Source organism: Pygoscelis adeliae, unplaced genomic scaffold (assembly GCF_000699105.1).
Source record: "Pygoscelis adeliae isolate BGI_AS28 unplaced genomic scaffold, ASM69910v1 Scaffold289, whole genome shotgun sequence".
NCBI classification, from domain to species: domain Eukaryota; kingdom Metazoa; phylum Chordata; class Aves; order Sphenisciformes; family Spheniscidae; genus Pygoscelis; species Pygoscelis adeliae.
Genome location: NW_008825499.1, coordinates 520,411 through 539,623, shown reverse-complemented (window position 1 = coordinate 539,623; position 19,213 = coordinate 520,411). Strand labels below are relative to the sequence as shown.

The following is a 19,213-nucleotide window of genomic DNA, read 5'->3' as shown; positions in this document are numbered from 1 at the left end:
TCCAAAGGCCCTAAAACACCGAACTAGGAGAACTATTTATTTTGTATCTTACACATAATGGATCAAAGTTGCACAGCAGTTCTGCAGTCAGTAACTCAAAGCTTCCTAAAGGCTTTAAATTTATGCTCATTAACATAAGTTATGTTGTAGAGGACCCATTAAATATACCCAAAGTAAACCTGTACAACAGCATAATCTGTCATTTGTACTTAACTAATCCTTACTTCCCACCTTTCTAAATCTAATCCTTTTTGTAGAAAACACCCTTACTACCAGTGTCACTTGCTACTGAGACTTTATTGTTATAAAATCTATCAAATTAAATAAAATAATCAGTTTAAAACATTTGTCAAAGTAGATGAAAGTCACCTCTGCATGCACTCCTTTAAAAAGCAGAAGGCATTCTTACCTAAACAGAAATGATTGACAGAAATCATGATTGGTCTTTCCACAGAACTTGCAGTGTTCTGACACAGTAAAACCTATTGTAATAAACTAGTAAACATGGAATAAGTCTTACACACATTGAAGAGGATTTTATACTTAAAAGAGCATTCAAGAGCACTGCATACCCTTGTTTTCATTCCTAACATTTCTTCACTATAGGTCATACTTGACTCACTTTCGGTAAGAACATGATGAGTAACTTAAGGGCTCACACAAAACTCAGAACTACTTTCTCTACCCATGATACACCTGTTTGTCCCAGTATTTTGCTGTTTGAACACAGACACTATTGAAATAATTCATCTTCCTAAAAAGTATCCTGTGAAAATACTGGCATATTCACTATTGCGTAACTACTTGCTTCAAGAGCACCCTACAAACAGACTGATACTGTACCTTTTATGAGAAGGCCAAATGCCAGGAGGACAGCGTTTCATACTGAACATATAAACTGCAGCTTCAGCAGTAGTGAAGAGACGACAGAAACACAGAAAAGAACAAACTACAACAGCAGACGCTGCTCTTCCATCCTACAAAAAAAATTGTAACTTTGTTATTAAACCTAGTGGAAAAAGCATTACAGAAGTTACTGAAGAACATGCTGTCTCCTTATTTAATGTAATGAAGTCCAAGGTCTAGTGTGATTATTAGATTTGATGTTTGTATCTGAATGTGAAATGTTTTCATTTGATTTCCACACAATACAAAAGATACTACATATTACCTGCTTGCTCAAATGTGAATAATTGCTTTAGCTTAACACTGTTTGAAATTTTCAGTTGATGGTTATTACCTTACTATTACTAATACCCATTTTTAAGTTTGTTTCCTGGCTGCTATCTGAAACCCCAGTTCAGTGCTATTTTTGGCTGATAACCATGGACTTCTGCTACAAGAGAAGTCCTAACATTCAGGAGAACTAAGCCACACTAAACTCAGCCTTCTGACTAAAACTGCCTGAGATTAATAGCTTGCCATGGAACTAAGAGAAGGAAATTAAAACACTGAACCTCTTTCTGCAGGGACCATGGCTACACACATCCCAAATTCATCCCTACATTACAAAAGACTGAAGATTCAGAAGAAGTAATGGTTGACAGAACAGGAGCTCTCAAGTTTTTTTGCTAGCAACTTGAAACAGATTTTTTTGTAGCCATTTGGCATATGAGTGTGGAAGTGGGGAAGAAGGAAATGCTTTTCCTCAACTTGTTTTAACAGGCATTTCCTTCAAAGCCAGGCTTCTATTCTAACTTTACTTAGACCAATGAAAAGGTCTGCCCACACCATAAGAGCCAGATCTTTAAAGAGCAGTTCAGCAAATCAGTATTAATGCTGGCGTAACTAGCAAGCCCAATGATTTCCAGAAGTCACTAAAGTAGTCTATGATTCTATGGGCTGGCCCATGCCTTTCAGTTAAATTTCACACAGATGTAACAAAAACATGGTCCCTACCCTGAGACACCTACACTTAGGACAAAACATAAATGAATACAAGGGAAGAATGAATCAACACTGAGCAGCATGACAAGCAGTGACCTATGTACACTTGCATTAAAGCCACTTCCAAATTACAGCACCACACCGAGGGTAGAAAAATCATTGTATAAAGAGGTCAGCAAGCAAGTCACAGCAAACCCTTTGCAACTGTGGCATGAAGTCAGAGGACAACTCTGCAAGTTTAAAGACCACTTTACAATCAGAAATGCATCATTCAAAATAAAGAATATCCTATTCATTAGTAAACAAAACTGATGACAGAACATTGCAGTTCAGAAAGAAGCTTGGTAAGTTGCAGAATGGGAGCAAAAGAAACACTCCCATACAGAGATGAGAAAGTAAGAATTTCAATTTTTCCTTGTGTGTTTTTACAAGGATGGTGGACCTCGGCTACAAAAATAAAAAATCCTCAGGCATAAACAATCATTAAGGCAGCAATAAAAAGCAATGACTGGAAAAAGCTACATTTTGAGCATAAGTTTTGTCCCAAAGCCTCAAAAAGGTAGATAGAGGAGTTTTGTGTCTAAACTATTTTGAAAAGAAATAACCTTCGTAAAACAAATTAAACATAACTTTTCCTATTGTGTCTATAATTATCTTAACTTGGTTCATTTAAACACAGGTCAAATACAGCTATCTGAAGGAACACTTAAGAACACTTAAAGAGCTGCAGCATATCCAGTTGCAAGTGTCTCTGCCATTAAGTTCCACCAAGATGTTCTTGTACTCACACCTTAAAGTTGTGCAAGTTTTCAAGGATGACCATCACTTCATGGCCTCAAATAATTACAGAGAAAAGTGTTACTGCAGATGTCCAGGAGTTACTCCAGCCTGCGGCATATGTGCTACAGTCTTGCGGTATAAACAGAACAGGACACCAGTCAAAAACAGATCTCAGTCATCACCAGTCCAGAAAGACTTAACTGTAGCTGAAGCGGGGAGCTGCCATTTAAACCTTGTTTTCAGCTGCTTGTTCTCACCTGGATCACTCAAATTACAATGTAAAAATTTAACAATTCACTGCATTATTGCAAACCTCTACAGTAAAGATCAGAAGACCAGGAAGCCCTACCTGGTTCTGAATCCCAGCCACCTAGAGGCAGTTTCACTTTTACAAGAAGCAACTCTCATGTTTTGTTATCCAAGAAAGCATATTGACTAAAAGCATTCTACCTCTATCAGATAAAGCATTCTTTTCAACACAGATTTCCTAGCTTTTAAATCTACAAAAGCTTCCAGCTAGATGAATCCAAGACACATATTGCAGCTATCATTTATTTCTAGTAGCTCCGGAATATGCTCTTCACATCACATCTGGCATGCAGCCATATATATACACAAGCTTACCTCACACCTGAGGAAAAGGAATGAGTTAGGTACCTTAAAGGAAACACTTCAAGGGAAAGGTGCTTCTTACCTACTTGACCAGCACTCATGTGATACTGAGATACTATAAGTATCACTTTAATATAGAATTAGATTCCTAGCCTCACAGCAGCACTGAAAATCTCATCGGTTTTCAGGAGCTGGCATTAACTGATTTTTTTCTTTCAAAACTCTGTTTAAGGAAGTACACTTTGCCAGATGAGCAAATCCTCTTTTAGACTCTGATAGTGATATTCCACATATATTACTATACCATATCAAAGGACTGGTTATGAATGCTTTCCAGCAGCATCATAAGCATTGTAACAACTGTCATGTTTCTCTTTACTGCACAAGAAAATAAGAATGTCAAAATTTTGCATGCAATTCTTACACAAATGTAACAGTAACCCCATATTTTCAAATCTTGAACATAGTAACTATTCTTTAAATTCATTTGCCCCCCATGTTTGACATGAGGTGGCTCTTTATCAAGAGTTTTATCGCTTTTTTGGGTTATATCAAGGTTAATGATACATTAGAGAACAGTGGAAGCTACACAGCAATCTGCTGCCAGCAAAAGAAAGTTCCACCAAGAGTCTCATAGTCAGTTTCTGCAATTCTGCAGTTACAGATTACATTCTAAATGGACAGTAATGGGAAATGCAGTGTACACCCAGCTGTCACTTAGAAAACATGAACAAAAATAGAGCAAACACTGAATAGTAAAGCAGATTCTTTCTCCCAAAGGCTACTCTGACTTAATCCCTCCTATATACTGCCTTCCATGCTACATGCAAGTAAACATTATCCTACTAATTTGCCTAAGGATGTATGCAAATAACTTTCCTCAAGACATTGCAGGATGGAATCACCCCCAGGCCTCACAGTAAAGAAAGCCAGTAATATTCACAAACTGAGTGAATACTAGCATCCTTATTCACAATTTAAAGCTAGATTGAGCAAAGTACTTCAGATTTAAACCAATTTCTTACAAGGCAGTGCACAATGCAAACGTTTTTCTGGTCTTGTTTCAGCCATAAATGCATGTTCTTGCATATGCTATAAAGATTCTGAAGATTTGGTGCTCGTCTTGCTGGCCAGCCACATTCAGAAACCTGCAATGAGAGAGACAGCAGAGGTGAGAAACGAGATTAGTCAAATACATTTGCATAGCATAAGTTGTGTATATAAGAGGCAATTTTACACTTTAATGCCACCTTCAGGTAGAAATTAAGCAAGATGCTCAAGAAAAGTAGTCTCACAGTATAAGCACCACTTTATAGGATGAAGTGCAATAAAACTCCAGTCCTGTCTATAGTCTGCTGCACTAGAAGTATCAACAACTCAGATTACTATCCAAAATTTTCTCAGAGCAAGGAATAAAGTAAAACAGCTTTCAACTTGATTTGTGCACATATTCTTAAGCAAAAAAAACCAGAAGAACTTGGTTTGCTTTTACATTTGTCCTTAACCGTTGAGGCTCTTTGAATAAAGTAATATTCCTTCTGCAATGAGTGCTACAAAACACTACCAAACAATCAGCTTCACGGCTGAGAGTCTACATTCTTAAAATACTGCATTCTTACTGGGCAGCTGATATGAAACCTGACCCTTGAGCACTTGCAACACCTGAAGAGAAGATGTTCTGCCAGGACCAAGGAAACAACTTACAAAGCAAGCTTTTTCTATTTCTTTTTAGCCAGGACCACAATTGCTGAATGTGGAAGACCAAGTTTTGCTACCAGCAACATGTTTTCTTACATAGATAAAACAGTTCAAGGGTTACTCTGACACGAATTACCTGAACTGACTATCACAAAAGATTCTTAATGAGATTGTTTTTGTGCCAAGCTCAGGAAAAAAGGCTGAAAGAAACAGTCTGACAAAGTCTCCTACAGCTTTTCACTGTATTCTAGTACTTTAATTAAAAAAAGAGGGCAGTTTCAGAAAGCATCACTTTGCGAGAGATTTAAATTGAACGTTCTTTTGTTAGTGAAAGCTTATGCAAAGTCACCACTGAACAAATAAAAGCTAAGGCAAGCAGTCCTTTATATTCCTGTTCACCACAGGATTCAATGTGGGCTTTACTACACCTCATATTACAATAGCAGTGAAAGAACCATATTGCAGCATTACAGCTACAAACCAGAAACAGTCTAGAAAGGCAGGTGTATTCAAAAAAGCAAAAAACTGATTTTTTCTGATTTACCATTTACTTTCTGCTCAAACACTAGTTTTGTTACAAGAGGTATACCATACAACATTACCTTCTTTTCCTTTGCTATGTTTTAAGCTCAAAATGTTCTGATCATTAGCAGAATGATGGAGAGGACACAATCTCCCTGAGCAACCTATTCCAAGCAAGACTCAAAACTAGCAGAGAAGACTTCAAAACTACCATTGACTTTAACCAAGGTTAAAGAAATTTGTAAAAGTTCCATACAGATAGAATACAGCAAGAAAGCAAGAATATATAATTTCATAAATACCTACTAAGCAAAGTATCAGATTTAAGAAATTCAGGAGCTGTTCTCCTCTGATCAAGTTTAAGGCTTGCCATAATCGTCTTTCGCAGGCACTAAAGACAAACTAAGCTTCCTTAGCTTCCTACGTGGCTCCTCTCACCCAGCACTAAATAATGAATTCAGTCAATACTGCTTATTGTGCATCTGGACTTCAAAAACAAACTGGGAAAATTTCCCCAATGTATTTAAAGAGTTTGTTTTCCAAGTAAAATAGCTGCATTTTTTTGTTTTTAAACAGAAGACAATGTTTTGTAGAAACTTCCTAAATACTCCCAGCCAATAAAGTGGGCAGGAACCTACAATGTTTTGACAAGTTTTGATCTACTATTACTTCCCAGCAAAACAAAGATCATAAGACAAAATGAACATCAAAAAGAAAGGTAGACCAGGAGAGTTCCAGATCACTGGTAGATTTAGCTGTGCTCATATTACCATTCACAGAACCAATACATCAGGAATATCAATGTATAGGCACCTCAGACTTCCATAACCAAAAAACCATTCCAAGGGTGAACAATTTCCCAGTCACAGAATTTATCATTCCATAAACAGAGGTTGATAGCTTTGTAGGATGAGGAATACATCAGTTCACTATGTCAGCCTCAGTGGACTTTCCAGCAATCTAGTGCTAAAAAGCATTGCTGAAGATTTTGCTTTGAGGTACCTATTCCAAATAATCATGCAGGACTTCTCCTGCATGATTAAGCTTTGCCTTCCATGTTGAACAGCCTCTGCCTGAACCTCATACTGAACCAGATGCAGATAAAGAAGTTGACTGCCTCCACCCAAAGAGGCAGTAGTCATTTTTTTCAGGTGTGAGAATACTTTGTCTTGTCTATAAATTTACAAGGAAACAAAAGGAAGTGACAAGCACTAGATAGAATACATTAAACCATACTTCAGCCTAACAGTTTAAGTGAACTTGGATAACTGAAGTAATGCCTTAGCATTACTGATGATGGCTCTGCAGGATTAGGCCCAAAAGGGATTTCCTGTAATAAGTAATGCTTCTAGACTCTCCTCTGGGCAGTCAATATTGTGGGGAACGGGCATGATTACTACAGACTATTTGGGTGAAATACAACACGGCCAGTGCTAGACAACTCACAACATAGCAACAGTCTCCACTGTTGAGCTACTTACAGGACAGTTGAGATGTATTTAGGAGCAGACACTGAAGTCCAGTATCTCAGCACCTAACAAGCTGTTCTCACTACCTTGTTACTGAATTAGGCAAATGTCTTCATTTTAGTATCAGAGAATAGCCAGAAAGGCTAACAGAGGCTAAGCTAAGCTATACCAATATTTCAGGCAGTAGCAACGAGCAGTCAGGTAGGGCTGAGCCATATGGGAGTCAGATGGTATGTGCAAATCTGTCACCAAAGGAGTACTACTTTTGATCACGGAAAACCTCTGAATGTAGGAAAGATTGAAATTTTAGTAAGATTTTTAATTATGTTAAGAATTCTCTGTTTAAATCTGAAACATGGAAGTTACCTGTACATGTTTTCAAAGATATCACTAGCCTAAGAAACAGCTTTAGTCAGTAAGATTAAAGATTAGTCTTTAATCAGACAAGTTTGGATTGACTGATTAAAGCAATCCAAGCAAAATATATGTTACTCTTTGACCTTATGTTTATACTTATTCTTTTGTGATCTTTTTGATTATGCAGCTTACTTTAACAGATTTCACAATGAAAAGCTGAAGATATAATCAAGACATTGTGCTGAAAGGCCTCTTGAAGAAATATGCAAAAACTATACACACCCTATTATGGAATCTTGAAGACCTGTATGTTCTTGGAGAGAGATTGTACACAGCATAGTGGCCAGGATGTTTAGAGTCCAGACATAACCGCACATCTTCTATGTTATTTTTGATGGCAGATTCTACACCTTCAGCTGGAAAGGACATCACTGAAGACAGAACAATAAACACCAGGTGAAGTATTCACTTTTTTCATCTATTAAGAACAATCAGAAATTATTCTTAAGACATAGCTATCATACCAGCAATTCTGGAAGTGATGTATGATATATCCAAGTCTCCTTTTGCGTAACTGAAACAGAACACATTGGAGTTAATACTGGGAAACAGAACCATTCAAGCCACAAGTCTAAAAGCCAGGTCTCTCAGGCTACACCCACCACCATGAATAGTGTTTAGTTTCTTCCATTTGAGGCTTGTTACCTCACACTTCAAGGTTTTCTGAACAGACATTGTATTTGAACAGTCACTCATTTACAGCAGTTGCAACAAAACTATTTCTGAGGATTCTATACAGATACCTTCAATGTTTAACTCATTCCTCTAGCCCCTGCTCTTACTGATAAACATTCATTGTAGGCATCAGTTTGAAAGCCTAATGAGGACGCATTAACATCTGTAACAGAGGACATTATAATGCTTAAAACAAAAACCATTTGTTGACACATTACATTTTAAATGATGCAACTCTGGCTTGTTACTATCTGGCCCAGATGGCCATGCTGCCCAATTTCTGGATTCCATATGAATAGAGGGTACCTGAATCTCCTTCTTCATTTAAATCATTCCTCCAAACATTCACTTCCAAAACTCCCATAGTGAGCAACGTATTAATCATTACTCATCTCTTTCTCATATAGTTGTGCACAATTTTAAAGAGCAGCCTTTTTAAAAAATAATCTCCCAGTGATTTTTTATGTAGTTCCATTCCCTTCATCTCTATCTAATCACTTACATTATGCCAATAATTTACTATTTTAAGACCACTATTATTTTTTTGTTTCTAGGGTATCTGCTATATAGCAGGATGAAAAAGCTTGAAAAAAAGACTGAAGACTGTATTGGCACAGGCCAACACCCCTGAGTATAATCACATAGGTCTGCACTCCTGATTAGCAAAATAAGAACAAACCTCACCTACAGAATTTGGTTTAGACATCCCTAACTTAAGTCAGTAGCATATCATCTCCAGAATATCAAAATGTCATCACAACACTATGATGCATGTTTGAGGAATGCAGAGGCACTATCAAAGCAATGCTTTTCTGTGATTATAAAGTTTCAAGATACTGCTTGAAAGAGCAGACCTAGGATACTGCACTCAAATTTTGAAACATCAAGATAGAACATTATGCTTCGATTCCTTACTGCTTGCTAGTAATCATGAAGGAGGCTGGAGGGACTGATTAAAAGATTGAGTTTACAAGAATTGGGAGGAGGACTTCAGATAAGGCAAGAACAACTGTTCTGAAAGCAAGGACATTAAACAGTATTTAAATGGAATGGCATAAACAGTGTGCTAACAATAATGACCCAAGGTCTCCGGAGAAATTGAAATCACAAGGAAGTTTGAGAGTCTCACTGGACAAAGCACTAATAAAAAACCTCAGCCTTGAAAAAACTTGCATAAGGAGGTAGACAAAATGGCCAAACAAACACTATTTATCACTGAGAAGTGTCAAATGTTATTTGTTGCTTACAGACACCAACTTCAAGCAAGAAAACATACAGATTATTCTAATGATATCAACTTTTTTGATATCAAGATAAAGAACCACCTAATACAATAGTCTGAGAACAAAGAACCATTATCTCTTCAATACTATAACACTGAGGTTAAGCAGCAACTTGAAACAGAAGCACAGAACTATTAAAAGCGAAAAACCAACAGTCCTCACACCCATTCCTTTGGGAACACTGTCAGATATTTGACTTCTTACTAGCAACACCACTCAATTCAGCTTTGCTTTTTACATTTGTCTAAATTAAAATGCAACATTACTAAGAGCATGGATCTCGCCATACACACACTGCTGCAAAAGTACAGCTTAGTATGTCAACAACAGAGCACAGCCAGCTCAAGCTTGCTGTCTTGCAGGAAAAAAATCTGTATGCCTGCTACAACTGAAAAAGCTTCAGAATGCTTGTGCTGTCTTAATTAAAATGTAGCTGCTAAACTGCAAAATGAACACAAGTCTCTCCTAAAACATGTGACCTTGTCCTTGAATTACTATTCCTTGAACTTTATTCTGAAGATTTCAGAGTTAACTCAGCAGTAAGACTTGAATACAAGGTACTCTGTTTTTAGTGGAGTGTTTCATGTCAGACTGGCAACTGAGATTGCTTTAAATGGCAGGAAGGTGAAAAAAATGCATATTCTTCATACTGGTAAATATTACTACACATTTCAAGATATAACCCTGTAACTAAACATCAGGAATAAGGTCTTTCCTTTCATGTTGTTGACAGCAGAAATTTCATATACATAGCGATGTTGCTGGCAGGTGATAAGAGTAGAACAACATGCAAACAAATCAAGAGACTGCATGGAAGATTTCTGGCTTGTGATCCATATGGAAACCTCAGTGTGCTTTTTAAGGCTCTAATTAAGCTAAACAGGAAAGTATGTTATGACACCAATATTTAGTCACTTTTCTGATGATACCAGGCTACTTCAAGGCTTTTTAGTGAGAAGTCTAGTGGGAAATGCAGCAAATGAGATATGAATTCTCATTTTGCTGAATAAATACCTAAACAAAATCAGAAGTTTTAATTGGATGTTAAAAACTTTTCACTGTGTGAATGGTTGGCATTATCAATCTTGCCAGAGAACCGCTGCACTTAAAGACCATAACTAATATTAAACAAAAGAGCAAATTAAGTTAAAAACAATTAAAATTAACAATTAAACTCACAAAATAAACTAGTTAGCATACAGCACAAACTTCTACAACAGTGCATAGTTACCTTGTGTTACTAACAGTTGATGGGAAAGCACTAACCAGCACAGCTACAATGTGAGCACGCAAACCATTATCTTCAGTTAAATACTTTAACACTAAGCAATCTTCCTCCAGACATCTCTACACTCACAAGAGCAGAAAAACATCTATTCATTAGCTAAGCACCACCATTTTTCCATTTTTTTTTAAAAAACAGGAAGAAATGCAGCACTGAAATTCACATCAATCTGTTCCCTCTTGGTTTTGCTTCATAAAACTGAATTAATCATTCAACTACCTAGTGCAGCACAAAGATCCATGAAATAAAACCTTAATGCAGAGAACCAGACACAAAATTACTTTAGAAGCAAAGAAAGCTAGCAATAAAAGGCAGCTAACTGTTCCCTAGATTACTAGATCATGATCTCTTCAGTCAAAGAGACTGTTCTGACAAAGCAAAACAAAACTGATCATAAGTTTTGCATGCTGCTTTTAATACCAGGGAAGACTGGATACTTAAAACATTTATATATGGTTTTTGGCAGGGCATCTGTAACCTGTGTGGATGCAGACCTCAGTAAGCATAAAAGCTGGTCGAGGGCACAGCAGCATCACACACGAGAGATGGACAAGCTGAACAGAGGTATATTGAGGCCACACAGCTGCAGACTAAGTTATCAGGCACACATGGGTACATCTGCTCGAACAAAGTTCCCTTCCATGCAGACACTCCTCTGCTGCATCAGGCCCCTTCACAGAGCAGTGCATATCTGCTCTAAGTGTGTATATACCCTAGTACTTTCATTGATACAAACTGACCTAAAAGGAGGGCTGAACCTCTGTTGCTATGTGTTCTCTCTCATGTAGCTACAAACTGCTTCTGCCTGACCCGAATATCCAACTGAGATTGCAACACCTGCAAATGAGGTGGCCTGGGGGACAATCAAGATGGCCCTCATTCACTCTCCTGTTCCTAGTAGCCTGTGACATGTGTTTTAGTTTTCAGACTTTATCACTTATTAGGATAAACAAGAGATCAAAATTTGAATTAACATAAAGGCAGCTATGGGAGTGAAGAAAAAAATTAATTTTGTAGCAACTACAAAACACTAACTCTTCCACTGTAGTTTAGATTCAGTGAGAAAGAAGTCTATCTGCAGATAAAGGAAATAACTCCACAATTCAGAAAAGCAATGATAAGTAGGAAGGAGAGAGCCTACCTAATGAGATGACAGACTCCAACACGTGTGCTTAAGTGAGGAAAATGCATGACAAGGAAGAGACATTTTAGTTTGTCCAGAATGTCTGCTTCTTATGTTGGTTGAAGAGTTTTGGAAAGGCAGTCAAGGATGCAACAGTGGAAGAGGTATTCTCACATCCCTGATGGTATCGGCTGTAGCCACAACATAAGTTTGTAAAGGCACAGAATGACCATGACAGAAACAGATATGTCCTATAGCAGATGCAAACAAAGAATTAACACTTCAGCTTCATTAAAGCATAAATAGTTTAAGAATGCACAAGCCCAGTGGTGGGACTCCCAGCAGCACAGTCAATGTTAAATGCTAAGAATGTTAAATGCTAATGAACCTGAGACTACCTTAGGTCCTGCATTACAAAGTATTGCTCACATTAATTCATGTTTTGCCATTTCAGTGAACTGTTAAACACGGTAAAGGTTCAAAATACATGACAGACTTATCAAGGAATGAAAGTTACAGCACTAAGGGCCACTAAAGAATATTGACAAATTACAAGTGGAAAGAGTTTCTTTCAGTATTGATTAAATATTATCTGGAAAATAAGTATTAAAGTAACTGGTTCTCACTAGCATAATTACGTACTTGGAGCATTCCCTCCTTTTCTTTCACTCCTCAACCCAACGACCAAAAGCAAACCAAAACCAGGTCAAACAACTACATTCACAAGCTACTCAATTCTAGTAAATACCCACATGTGACTTTCTGTAATTAATACAAATAAGACATAAAAGTAAAGAGCTTTTCTTTGACTAACACTTAGTAAGTTCCACAAGACATGCACTAAAATGTCTCCAACAGCACTCACATTCCTGACAAAGGCTTGAACACCACCACAAAGTCATGCCAGATAAGGTTTGAAGCAGTTTAGGGAATTCCAACAGTTCCTTATGTCTCACATAAATTTAAGGCATAAATGATCCTGCCACAGGGCTCTGTGCAGGACATGAGAGCTTCAAGTTCCACCTCAATCATACTTTCCCATTTTTGTCAAAAAAGGGATTCTAACTGAAGTGCAAAGCATATAGTCAGCCACAGAACACTAACTAGCAATTCAGATGTAGAATAATAACTCTAAGAATGGGATAGATACAAGACTTGTTTTGGGCAGTCACCATAATCGAAACAAACAATTGTAGAGAAGAGCAGGTAAACTAAACAGCATCTTTTCAGACAGCAAGTACTCAACTGTCCTATACTTCAGAAGCTGCCAGATGAGCTCTGCAGATGCAGCTGGATGTACAGTTACTGTTTTATTCCTTGCACACCACACTTATTATGGAACCAAAGGAAATCACACAAAGCAAAAAGCCACACTCACCTGTTAGGTAAGAGAAATAAAAATAAGGTGCAGGCACAGCATAAGCCATGCCATACTAAGAAGTCAATTTTAGACAGTCCTAATCCACCACTAGAAAAGGGGAAAATGGCACAAGATGAAATTAAAAAAAGTAATTAAACTTCCAGTGGCCTTTAAGGAAGAAATCGCTTGCAAGAGCAGGAAGAGGAAACTTCTTCAAACATAACTGACTGATGGAGGCACAACAATTCAGAAAGTCACATGGAGACAAGAGCACAAGAAAGTGAAGTGCAGGAGTACTTCAGAAGCATGTAGTGTACAATCAAAATATAGTATCAGAGTAAGATCTAATACAGGAGTACAGGCATGGGAAAGTAGGGCTTATAACTTTGTCAACAGTTAAATTCTTTTCCACCTTTATCTGTCACAAAGGAAGAAAAGTAATTTCTCCACTGCAAGACAAATCTAAGCAAAACTGGCAGAATTTAAGACAAGGAATTAAGTATCTTCGAGTTTATAAATAGTACAGCTGTCAAAGGCAAGGAATCTGCAGAACATTTCCATGTTCTACCACACAGTAAATTTCCTTTAACAAGATACCATAAAAGGAACAGAAGTAGGACTGAAGAGGAGGGGAGAAGATCAGTTCCACAGAAGGTAGCAGGTACAAGGAGATAAGAGGCCTGCAAGACAGCACATGCTGAAGAAATAAGATGGAGAACAGTTGCTTAAAAGTTGTAGCTCATCACGTTACTTCATACACACAATTCCTAGTGTTCTGCGCTGAGCTGCTAACAAGTCAGCGCTTTTCATCATGCAACAGTTCATACCCCTTGTACACCTCCCTGTCTTGAGTCAGTGTGGTTTCCCCAGGGTGAAAAGTTTGATGCTACTGTGCCAATTGCTTCTGTAGAAAGCTTAAGGACAAAAAGCTGCATAGCTTTTGCAACCTTTAAGAAATAGAGGACCTGGCCTTTCTAAGCCACACATAAGAAGTTTAAACAGACTAAGTGTAAGAGCAAACAGCTAAAAATGCACTTGCAGTGGCTACAGAAGTGCTAGATCTACAAATCTAACTTATCTGGTCATTACAAACATTTTGGAGCAGCACTACACACAAATTACACTCAGTGACAGAAGAACATGTTGCAAGCAATAGAATTCACAAGCCATTGCGCAGTATCCCAATTAAAGGGCCACAAACCCTACAGCAAGGGACAATGTTCAGTAGTCCTTAGGAGGCTGTAGTTCAGTCATGGTATTCAGTAGTGACTTACCTGCTCTTCCTAGAATTAAGAGCAAACTTTTACACTGCATAAAATTTTATTATGAGTTAAAGACGTATGAATCATACAGATTGATTAATATTGATCATATAGAGGTACTAGAAACATTTGGAAAGGGACTGAAAATCTGATTAGAAAAAATAATCACACTAGGCATCTGAGAACACATACATCAAAACAGGAGAGTATTCTTCCATGTAATGCAGGGCAAAGGAGACAAACAGTGCAGATCCTTTCACTTTGCCTTGAGGGCATAGGATTCCACCTGAAAACTAAACTGGACAGACGAGCTCAAACACTATTTCCCGCAGTTTTTCTTCTCACCTCCATTCCTTTATTTGTTCCTTCCACCACTCCATCTTTTCTTCTTCCTCTCTTATTCATGGAGGCCCTATCTACTAACTGAATTCATTCATTCTGAACCATGATAGTCCTATTCCATAACTCTTCGCCTTGCTCCAGCCCCCACCTGCTCATCTCTCCCAAGCTTTCAGTACCTAAAATATAGCAGGGAAAGTAGTACTTATGGACAGGCTTTTGCTCCCAACATTCTCATTTCTAGTATGATTGCTAAAGTAACGTTTGTATTAATATCATTCATAAAATCTTAGAGCTAGCTACCAGCTATTAGAGCTCATACTTGGAAAAGTATGCTGAATTTGATAATTTCTGGAGTAAGGTCCTGACCCTTCATTTAGAACTCTTACCAGCACATTTTTTTTTTTTTACTCACTTGGCCACAGACTGGATAACTTTAGAAGATGTATCCTTAATATTAGTGAAAAATCGCTCTGTTCCACCCCTCAGAATATCAAAGAACCCTCCATAAGTCTGGTCACATTCCGCAACGGTCAGGCCTAGAGTAGTCGAATAAAAATAATTGTACTTTAAGTCATATCCTGGAATGGGCTCCATACTAAAGCAAGTTGCCTACAAAGCTGGAAGTGAATGCACATACAGGCTACGCCTTTGCTGTAAGGCTCACAGTTCTAAAGTTCTCCTTAACTATGACCTATGCAAAAAATAGTACTTCCTGCAGTCAGGAGGTACTAGCAAACTACTTAACACATTGTTTAATTGACTGTTTGCATTTAAGAGAAAACAAGGTACAAAATTTCTGAAAGTAAAGCATTTATTTCATATTGCCAGTGCAGCAAAATACTGTCTTTTTTTACTATCAGTCTCAGTGCAGCTTATCATTAGCAAATCTACTTAAGCACCTCCAGTAGAGACATTTTAATGCAGGTCTTCAAAAGCAGCTGGCATAATTAAATTACTTTTTAAGCACAACATCCCAGCTAGTACAGCATCCCAGCAAAACGTCCCTATTAATATGATTGTATACAACAAACAGTACTCATTCTTGCACAAAACAGATGGCCAGGCAGCCTTTTGATTATAATCCTATTAGGAAGCTGTCTTCTTCCACAGAAATTGATATACAGATAAAATTATTGCAATAAATATTTACAATTTTAAAAGTTTCCCTGGAACATTAATACCCTTTGTCTCATTGGCAATTCAGCATAAGTAATATCAAGCAAGAAATATCAAGCTGGAAGGAAAATTGAATAGTGTGAAATATTCCCTTGATATCTTCTACATTAATTGAAATGTTCCATATTCACATATGATATATGATAAGATGGGTGCAGAAATTGCCTTTGAATAAGAAATTAGATACAAATAAGCCTATCAAGCTTCTCATTTTCTTTACTATATTAAGTGCAAGCATTTTCAACTGAATGAACTCTGGAATATCTTTTTTTTTTTTTACAGAATGGGTATGTCAGCTTTTAATTGTGTCATTTTGGAGACATGTTTTGGTTGATTCAATTTAGTACTGATAGTCCAACTACTGTTCTTCCTCAGATGGTACCACAACTCCTTCTCCTCATCATTGATGTCCTATGGTGCAACCATCTCCTGAACTCCTCCCTGCCCAATCCTCCCATAATTAGCTGGGCTCAATGGCTGTTTCTGAAAGTACTGGCTGGATAGCCAGTAAACTGAGTTTAGGCTGCTGCTTTTTCCCCTTGAGGCTGTCAGACATGAGTCTTTTGGAAGTGACAAAACTAAATAGCTTTAGAGTATGATCACTGTCAAATGCGCTTCAAACTACCACGGAGGGTCAAAAGTTTTTTTGGGGGGGGAGAGAGGAGGAGGGAGAGGTGGATGCCAGATGCTTACGTAAGTATTTCTTCCTCTTACAGGCTTTTCACAGGCTAGAATACATGTCAGGTCAGTGACTCCTTAGCATTAATGGACTACTGTGGTCCATATTCAAAATCCCTGCAATTGCTTCTGCGTTTCTTTATTGGACTACCTCAACGATTAGACACCAACAAGCCCATTTCAGCATAAAGTTACACCAAAAGCCACAGAATGGCTGCTATCTTTAAGTTGTAACATATCTGATGTTAAGTAGTTCTTCTTGGAAAGCAAAGACAACTGTCACTTTCTTACACCAAAGATCCAATATTGTGCACAAACTCAGGATATGTACTGATTTCAGTAACTTCTGCCACAAAGTAACAAGGTTTCAGATAAAATACAGCACACTTCTGAGAAGATTTTTAACAGTTTAAACTCCTCTCAAATTCTCTTTACACAAGACACTTTCAAATATCATTGCCTCATTGAATCGGAAAGTTTTGGGTTTAAAATAAGCCATTCTTATTCATTTGTCATCACCTGAAGACCACTTTCTGTACAGCTCTTGTTCTTAAGAACATTATTGCTTATTGTATCCACCATTTTCATCAAGTTTTAGTTCACTTATTTCAACTCTCCCGCCTCCACAGGTCAATAATGCATTTTAGTTTCAATTATTTTACACAGGAAACTAAATTTTATCCTGGCCAGCAATGAACTTGAGAAATTCACATTTGCATGTATCAACATACAACCAAACCCTGCGAAAAATAAAACAAGGTTAGAAACAATGATATAAATGCAAAATGGCTAGTACTTGTGCAAAATGTCTAAAACCTCCAAATGATTTTTTTCCACATATAAAATATGCAACTAGTTTTACACTAAGATGATGTCTCTTTCTGCACTTACCTGCATTGTACATATTGTTGAGCTGTCCTGCAGGCTTGGAGCTCTGCGAAATGGAGGTCACAGATGTCCGAGGCTGAGCACTGTTTCCATAGCCTCCATTTTGTTCCAGGAGCTGAGGAGATTAAACACCCAGTGTGAGTATTTTCTTGCCAATTTAGCCAACTTTTTACGCTTTGTAAATTACTTTTACTTGCTGAGAACAAGCAAGCTGAACCTCAGGAGAAAGACAGGAAGTTAAGATACACCAATTGATTCACTTGCAGTATTGTGCAAATTAAGCATTGAACAGAGACACCTAAGTGGGTTTCAAGTTAGTGTAGGCAGAGCCTTTGTATACCAGATTTTTCTGTGCAAGTTAATGATGCAAGTAAATGCAACACGTCAAACAGAGCACTTGCGTACTAAAGAATGACCCAAGATCACAAGAAGTTTCAACAAGCAGCAAGAACTACAACTAGTTTCCTTTAATGTCATGCAAGCTCTATGCTTTAAAAGGCATATTTTCAAGATCCTAAAAGTGATACAGATCAATTCAATTGAATTTCAAAACAAGTAAGTGTGAAATTTTCACAAGACTAAGGAACTGCTCCGACATCTGTTACTAAACTCACACTCACTGGATAAGAAAGGAGAGAAAGGAGACCTAACCAATAATACTCCTTACGAGACATCTTTACCTCTGTGATGGGGGATTTAGGATTCACATTCCTAGCTGCTGCAATCTCCTGCAGTTGATTTACAAGTTCAGTGATTGACAATCTCTCTTCTGGGTTCACCTTCAAAGTGGAGCCTAAAAAAGGAGATTCAGACAATGTAACAGATACCCTTCAGAGCTTTTCTCCCAGCAGAGATTAGCAATTTCTTCAGTGCTCTCCAGTGCAATAATCAAACACGTGAACAGAGTGGAGTAACTGCTAAATCCATATCCAGATATCATTGTCATAACAGGTATCCATGAAAAAACCACCATTTAGGGTTAAGAATATTTCAAAGAATATACTTTAGGATCAGTTAATGAATAACCTCAGAAGTAACTTTATATCTAATACTCTTGGAGTTGGAGACATATTTCTGGCACTGTAATTAAAGTTTCCAGTAATCTATTTCAAATTTAAAGAAAACAGAATTTCTAAAGCAAATTCAAAGAAACCAAATCAAAACACTAGTTGTTCCTATGGACTAATTCAGACCTTAAGCTAGACAGGCAACAGCAATAAAAACCTAAAGTTTCATTTAAAATTTCCAATTTTTTTGATAACGGATTAAAATTTTTAATAAAACAAGAAGTTGTTACAGTTAACCTTTTTCACCATCACATCTCAATAACATTTAGTATCAGTAATACCACACTATCAATAATAAGATGTATCCATAAAGACACCAAATTAAGTAATATTGCAAACTTACGAATCAGATCATGAAACACAGAATAGCGGGTGTCATTTTGCGGGATGACATATTTCCCATTAACTATGCGAAGTTTAGCTCCATCTTCAAATGGATGTTGCCTAAAGCACAGCAAGTACAGGATACAGCCCAGAGCCTACAAAGAGATAAAGGCAGAAATATTTCATAGAATCATGGAATCATTGAGGTTGGAAAAAGACCCTTAAGATCATCAAGTTCAACCATTAACCTAACACTGCCAAGTCCACCACTAAACCACGTCCCTCAGCGCAACACATCTTTTAAATACCTCCAGGGGTGGTGACTCAACCACTTCCCTGGGCAGCCTGTTCCAATGCTTGACAAA

The 19,213-nt window shown here is 37.5% G+C and overlaps 1 protein-coding gene across 1 annotated transcript in view; it reads right to left on the bottom strand.

Annotated features, from left to right (window-relative positions):
• GAK (cyclin G associated kinase) overlaps positions 1-19,213 on the bottom strand; it is a 66,473-nt gene that overhangs the window by 32,234 nt on the left and 15,026 nt on the right. The window contains exons 7-14 of the mRNA XM_009331529.1: positions 18,868-19,003; positions 18,138-18,250; positions 17,461-17,572; positions 15,128-15,251; positions 7,850-7,899; positions 7,608-7,756; positions 4,305-4,427; positions 844-977 (exon numbers count right to left, since the gene is read on the bottom strand). Of these exons, the coding sequence (XP_009329804.1) occupies positions 844-977; positions 4,305-4,427; positions 7,608-7,756; positions 7,850-7,899; positions 15,128-15,251; positions 17,461-17,572; positions 18,138-18,250; positions 18,868-19,003 (941 nt within the window). The remainder of the gene's footprint in view (positions 1-843; positions 978-4,304; positions 4,428-7,607; positions 7,757-7,849; positions 7,900-15,127; positions 15,252-17,460; positions 17,573-18,137; positions 18,251-18,867; positions 19,004-19,213) is intronic.